Here is a 7,638-nt window from a genome sequence, read left to right as displayed (position 1 = left end):
TGTGAAATTATCAATTTCCCCTTCTTTAGTAGCAATATACCAAGAAGTAAAATCACATAAATACTGACCTCCGAGGAAAATTCAAAACGGAAATCCTAAAATCAATGGCAAAATCAACATTAAAGGAATGAATAATAACTGTTATGTTCTGGACTTGGTACATGCAAAAAAACCAGACATAATATGTATGAATGTTTTTTTTTAAAAGCGCCTGCATATGAGATATACTCGTTACGTAATCAAAAGCCCTGAGTATCCTGTCAGTTAAATATAAGCTCTTTATTATCTGATATTGAAATTATACTACTCTTCACTCTTATATTTGCAACAACTTAGGTATTCAATAGTAATAAAGCAGAATAAAATAAGAATTTCTTCTTTCTTATGTTTTCAACTGTTATGCTTGTTTGTATAATTGTCACGGACTTTGCTTTCATTGTTACTAAATTTCTTCCAAATGATATAACATACGACACAAATGATTATCATGGCTGTTACTGCACATCCAACAGCTATATAAACTGTTAATTTACTATCAACCGGATCACTGTTTGTGTCTGAAGATATAAATATGAAATCATGAAAATTAAAGCAAACCTATCGCGACAGCCATACACACTTAGTTTTCAAAATCGTCATAAATATATTGTATAAAAATTCATGAAACAACAAATCAGTTGTAGTACTATTTTGTAGGGGTCAGTTTTTTTGTTTTAGGTACACGAGCAGTGGTATCAGTCCAGTGTGTATAAATCCAAATATTGCAATACTTCAATCATGCTAGACGAGCGTTTCGTTACGTCTTCATAAGACTGATAAATTGTCATGTAAGTAACAAATAAAATAGGCCACATCAAACTCTAGGTTGAACAGAATTGAAATATCAATGCAAAATAAGATTAAGGCCATACACGCCTAAGAGTAGTAAAAACTTATTGTTGTGAGTAATTAAGAATGATATCATCAAACAGAAAGAAACCATATTAATGAAACGTTATGACAACACAAAGTTTCGACAACTGCCTCGAATATTTCCTTATTTTTTGCTATTTCAAACCCACAGAAAACCATGCATTATGCGAGACGCAACTTCTTTAATACTGTGTTATTCGGAAATATTTACTCAAAGATCTAATTTATTTTGTTAACACCTGACTAGTATTTCATCTATGAAAGACTCATCAACAACAACCAAACATGTCATAGGTCAGAGGAATTACACAGCTGAAGAGCGTTGAGGACACAAAATTCTGAAAGGTTTTACAAATACATTTGTTTAGATATTAGTATCTTTGGATGACGTAGAATGATAACTTTAACTTTCTATTAGAGTCAGGGATGTTATAAAGATGTACTGTAAAGTAATGAAACAAATTAATGGTCGGCTTACTTGTGATGATTCGTGCAGTTGTCATTGGTGTTCTCTCTGGTATAAGTTTATTGGTGTTGACACGTGCAGTTGTTGTTGGTGCTCCATGAAGTATGTAACTTATTTGAAAACCTTCACTGCTAAATGTTTCGTCGGTTTGAAAAAGTATATACATATAACTGTTTGTGCTATTTACTTTAAATGGGACCGTGTCATCAAATAATCCACAGCAAGTCTGTTTAATTAGAGTTGCGCTTACATTTGAACCTGTAAAATAAAAGAAGAAACATTTTTACAAGAAAGTCTACAGTTCTCCTCACACAACATGTTGAATATAAATGTGACAATATGCAGGCTCTTGTATAGGATTTGGAACTTATCACGGGGAGGTAAGTGGAGAGACTGAATTATACGAGGATGACTAGAAATATTCAAGCAGAGTTGATTCGATTGCAATCTGTGATGAAACAGGCGATAAAAGTTTTTTAAACAGCAAATATTATTTCTAAGAGTAATAAATTTATATAATTTTTCCAATGAATGTGTGAGGAACTTTGAACATTTTTCCACTGTTGATTTTTTTGCATTTTTTGTTTGTTACATATCAGATTGATAATTTTCTATTGTTTCACATACTTCATTAACCATCTTGCTAGCAGTAGTTTTTCTGGGTCGTATTTCGTGTTCCGGAAAATATGACAGCTCGATGTATGTTACGTCGTATGCCCAACAATGACGTCAACCGATATATGACGTCACGTCCTAATGACCGTCACATTTGAGAGTCATTGAACAAAATATATTACACTGTTATATCATCTTCCCTTTATTTGAGAAGTTTGCATAACTTAAAACATTGACATATGATCGTCTGCATCAGATGCCGTCTTGTTTACAGTGTTTTTGACTAACAGGTTACCGGAAGTCAAATTGGGAGGCACTACTGGTTTTCTGACTTATAGTGTCATTCTTTAATTCTATATCTTTATTTTATTTCACAAAACATGTTTTTATTCGAGCGTCAGTGATGAGTCTATCGTAGACGAAACACGCGTCTGGCGTCAATATCAAATTTTAATCTTTGTACCTATGATGATTTTTTTGATAGAAAGAGGATATGTAGGACATAAAACAATCATTTTGTTAGATTTTATTACTTATAAAAAAAATGAATTGAAAAAAAAACCAATGGATAGTAGGCACAATAAAACTAAGACATACCATCAAAAATATAAACGTTGTCAAATAAACAAATTTGTTTAGCCGTCTCCAAGACACATGCTGTAAATTCTATTGTGATTGTGTAATTAGGAATTTGTCCTGTAATCAACCAGTCGCGAGAATAATTTCTGAAACGAAATAAAAACATAGATATACTTTTGACTCTGAAATACGAAATATCAACTACTAGCTACCATTGATATTGGAAAACAAAAACCCTCATTCAAATTTAGCTCAAATTTTCTCATGTACATGACGGCCTTTTCTGGATTTTTTATCGGCGTACGCCATTCTAGTTGAGATCTTCAGACATTCCAGATTATCAAAATCTAGGATATTATCACCTGACCTACAACAAAAACTTAAGATATTATGCTTTCAATCCGACAAATGTGATATTCCTTGAGATGAAACAAAATTTACATGGATTATGACATGGTTTTCAAAACGTGAGTTTTGTCTATATTAGATTCAGCAGTGGCCGTCGTTTCAAAACAGTTTAAAAGCAAAATAGAATGATAGATATTACCTTTATTCTCTTAAGCCAATTAAGAAAGGTTCAGAAAAGTGAAAAATAAAATGCAATATCCCCTTCCCTTTCATGAATGTGACCTACCGAATTAGACTATTTACCGGATTTGTTCTCACATAAGCAACACGACGGGTGCCACATGTGGAGCAGGATCTGCTTACTCTTCCGGAGCACCTGAGATCACCCCTAGTTTTTTGGGGGGTTCGTGTTGTTTATTCTTTAGTTTTCAATGTTGTGTCATGTGTGCTGTTTTTAGTTTGTCTTTTTCATTTTTAGCCATGGCGTTGTCAGTTTGTTTTCGATTTATGAGTTTGATTGTCCCTTTGGTATCTTTCGTCCCTCTTTGATACATAGAGTAATTTATACAGAAGACAATAAAACAAATACGAAGATGCAGAGCATAAACAAACCAAGAATTCTTAAAAAGTGTATCGAATAATTCATAGATATAAGAAGATTCGGTATGAGTGTCAATGAGACAACGTCCCATCAAAGTGAATCATCAGCATGTATAAACAGTAATTTTATCCACAAAATAACCATTATTGATATGAAATATTAACGGAACAATTCTGACTACTGGACATGAACTGGTGTTACCCTCAAGGTAAAGCTGTTAATGATTCAATTTCAACAAGAGTCAATATCTATAAAACAAGTTTTGTCATTTTGATACATTGTTCCGATAATGATTGACTATAATCATTAAAGGGGATCAGTTATTATTGCATGAAACCAAGATTTAACGATGTTTAGTGATAACGGTTGTTCATTCTAAAGAAACTATAACGCGGTTGTCGTGATTGCTTGATTGAACGAAAAATGTCGAGATATACCTTTCTGAAAGATATATCAATTAACACTTATCAAGATGCGTTATCTGATTATTAGATCAACTTACCCTTCTGGATAATATGTTGTTCCATCGTACGAATCATGTGACACAAATGTCTGCAGATAAGGAGTTGCTGTAAGATGAATTGCTGCATTTACATTCTCTGTAATAGATTTGGGATTTGTTTTTAGTATGCTTTAGTGCTCGACATATTGTAAAGCATTTTATTTACTGTTTAGAATACTATGTAAATCTTTAGATGTATATTAATATCGGTGCCATTCAACTTGTCTTTTTAGGGTATGTATTTTTCTTACGATTTTTTTAGCTTATAAAATTAGAAGGATATTTTTAAATCCATTAAGTGATACACATTTTTTAAGCTCCGAATTATGCGTATGTTATTTTGCAGTTCACGTATTAGTATTTATTTGTCCGTTAATCTAGTGTGTTAGCTTTTAATAATTAAAATTTAACTATTGACAGTGGAGAAATATCGTAATACCCGAGTTATAGTGGTTGAATCTGTTTCTCTAATGATTTTTATCCTTTCTTTTCAAAGATTTGAGGAAAGATGTTAACTTTTGATGTGACGTCTTCAGGCATGGTCACCTTTTTTCATGACGTCACAATAAGAAAATTCAGAAGAAAAACAAGAAAATTCAACGTCACAATTAAAACTCAACCAACCATTTGCCGAGAACAGATTTTTCACTAGTGAGTAGAAATATTTTTCTCGCACCGGTCAGGAAATGTGAAAATAGCACAAAAATTAGAGAAATATTATTTTCATCTTCAACAAAACAATACAGTAATTTTTACACGTTTATTAAACCCCGTTACGCGAAAAGCATAAACTATCAAAATTAACACTGTCTACTTAATCATCAAATCGCGCAAAATATCGACGAGAAAAACCAAAACATATGGATATTAATGCATTAAAACGATCGCTTTTGACAGAAGCAATCAAATTTAGTTATGAGTTGAGAATGTAGTTCAACAGTGTTCAGTGTCTTTTAGATACGTCACCAAAAGCTGTAGTTTTGTTCACAATATATAATTTTCATGCACACCAATTTACCTGTTATATGCATAATGACTGTGAAAACTGCCAGACAAATGACAATAAAACAAGACATCTTCTTAGTGTTGGTATGGTATATAGTTTTTCAAACTATTAACTTCCTTCTTCACACAGGAAATCTTTGCGCAGGATTTTTCAGATTTTTCAAGTACACTGAACAAATAATCATATAATTATGAATGATTTACAACATGATTTAAATAGAATATATAAATTGCAAAATTATAAGTAAATGTTGATTTTTATATCTAGGAATAATTCTTTATGTGGATATTATGTACATAGAATGGTTGACACAGGCATAACATATCAAATGTTTAAGTAAATCTACTTCACTTAAGAATTGAATGCTTCTTTTTGTTACTTCATTGGGATGTAAAAGCGTTGACCGAAGTACATTTTGTATGAAGCGCAGAAGCGCTTCATTCTAAAGATGTGCACACGGTCAACGCTCTTACAACCCTATGAAGTTACAAAAAGAAGCATTCAATACTTAAAATTATTTTTTTTGGCTAGGATCATGAAAACACGATTTCAATCAAGTTTTTATCTAATTTACCTGTGCACTTTATTGTGGGACCTCGTGTCATTATGAATGATAAATTTTATTGTATAATGAAGCTGCTTAAGGAATAACGCGAGATTGCAGTGTAGCCAATCAGATAAACGTATAATAATGAAACATACATATAATGTAATTATAATCAAATCAAGTACGAAAAGAAGCGCATAATAGCAATTGTATATTATATACGTTTCAACTCATTTTCCATATAAAATAATTCATTATTAAGTCGTCAATATGAAAGTTTACGTTACATTCCACTATCACAGGAAAAGCTTATGGCTAAATCAGATAGGCGGAAAAGCAGAAATGGAAAGCTGTCAATTAAAGGCGGAGGGGTATGTGCATTATTCAATATGGTTTTGGGAGATTAGACGAATTCGAATGTACTATGAGTTAAATGTTACAATTGGGAATATGATACAATCGGTATTATAAAAGATAAGACGACTTTTCCGGTGTGTACATTTATGTGATTTAACTAGGAAAATGTCGCTAGTGCGATTTGATAAACCTAATCGCATCAGTCAACTAATTCATGATGGTGATTGTAATGGTTATTGAGTCGATTTAAGTAGTTTTTCCACATAATTTTGTTGTTACAGTTTTTTAAAACACCACCTTTCTTACCAATTCCGTATCGCTTAAATTCATATGTCGAAAATAAACAGACAATACCATGGCTAAAACTGGAAAAAAATCCAAAAGACATACAAAAGTACACAAAACAGAACATACACAACTAAAGTCTAAGCAACACAAATCACACCGACAATTAGGAGTGATCTCGGGTGTTCAGGAAAGTGAAGCAGATACAACTACACGTGTTGCACCCGTCGTATTGCTCATGTTTATTGTGCAAACCCGGTAACAAGTATCATTCGGTAGATTACTGTAGTGAAAACGGGACAAAATTGTAGAGGTGATTTGAGAAATATATCAGCTATCATCTGTGATACGGATATTCTATAGTTTGCATTTCTGTAAATATCGAAAATGAAGTTTCCCATAGAAACTCATTTTACGGCTCAATTTTTACCACTTTTACTATGAAGTTTTGAAAACAACTATTTCCTAAAATGGAATGTTCATGTGCCCTTCCGTTTTTTCAAAGGTCAAAATACAGGGATTTGCGGCATATTCTCAACGTGTATATGCCCCGATCTTTTATTTATAGCTAAGAGTTAAAACTTATACTAAAATTCGATCTGTATACTACACCTACCTTGATCGTAGGTTGTCCACATATAAATTTAGCCGATATGCATAATCATTTTGTATACTTACTGGTAACACTCCCAAGTTATGACTCTTCGAGATAAAACATAGATCATATCTAGGAACTAGTATGTTAACAAAATTATTCATCTATGAACATTATATATCTCCACAAAAGAGGCGTGGTTTGAGAAACAGCTTACACAGCACAAAAAAGTAACATCACACAATCACTGAACTCCAAGTTTAATTCGAGATTCCATTCACATGGCAAATTCAAAAGCTCAAACACATCAAACAAATGGACAACAACTGTCATATTCCAAACTTGGTACAGGCATTATCTTATGTAGAAAATGGTGGATTAAACCTGTTTTTAAAGCTAGAACCTCTCACATGTATGACAGTTGATGTAATTCCATTATATTGACAGCGATGTGCGAAATCTATTCTCCAGGACCCAGCAATTTACAAGGAGCAAACATAAGATAATAAATATATTCATGTTTTAATCTGCCAGAAATCTTTGAAAATAATTTAAATGAAAAAAAGATTTACCCTTAATTTGTATTCCGTCTCTCTTCTATAGTTATATCTTGTTCCCGGTGTATATGATAATGATAGATACACAGTGGTCATATGACACAAGTTATAGCATGTATTTGTTCTTGGTATATACTCCAAGTCGTATATCTGATAAAATACAATAGACAAAAGATTATTAAAACAAAAAAAATAACCAATTTTACCATAAATCAAGCATAACAGGGTACATCAAAGTAACTTCTGAATTAAAAGTGTTTCAGCAAAT

General features: G+C 32.2%; 1 protein-coding gene across 1 annotated transcript; it reads right to left on the bottom strand.

The window, feature by feature from the left end:
• Positions 1 to 251: 251 nt before the first annotated feature.
• LOC139486968 (scavenger receptor cysteine-rich domain-containing protein DMBT1-like) lies at positions 252 to 5,190 on the bottom strand. The gene is made up of 5 exons (XM_071272007.1): positions 5,042 to 5,190; positions 4,024 to 4,120; positions 2,591 to 2,718; positions 1,391 to 1,636; positions 252 to 557 (listed from the first exon to the last, which is right to left on the bottom strand). The coding sequence occupies exons 1-5, from the start codon at positions 5,097 to 5,099 to the stop codon at positions 391 to 393; spliced, it is 696 nt and encodes a 231-aa protein (XP_071128108.1). The 5' UTR covers positions 5,100 to 5,190; the 3' UTR covers positions 252 to 390.
• Positions 5,191 to 7,638: the final 2,448 nt, after the last annotated feature.

The sequence above is a fragment of the Mytilus edulis genome, chromosome 8 (genome assembly GCF_963676685.1).
Source record: "Mytilus edulis chromosome 8, xbMytEdul2.2, whole genome shotgun sequence".
Lineage (NCBI taxonomy): Eukaryota > Metazoa > Mollusca > Bivalvia > Mytilida > Mytilidae > Mytilus > Mytilus edulis.
The sequence above is the reverse complement of the archived record's forward strand: the minus strand, read 5'-3'. Positions and strand labels throughout refer to the sequence as shown.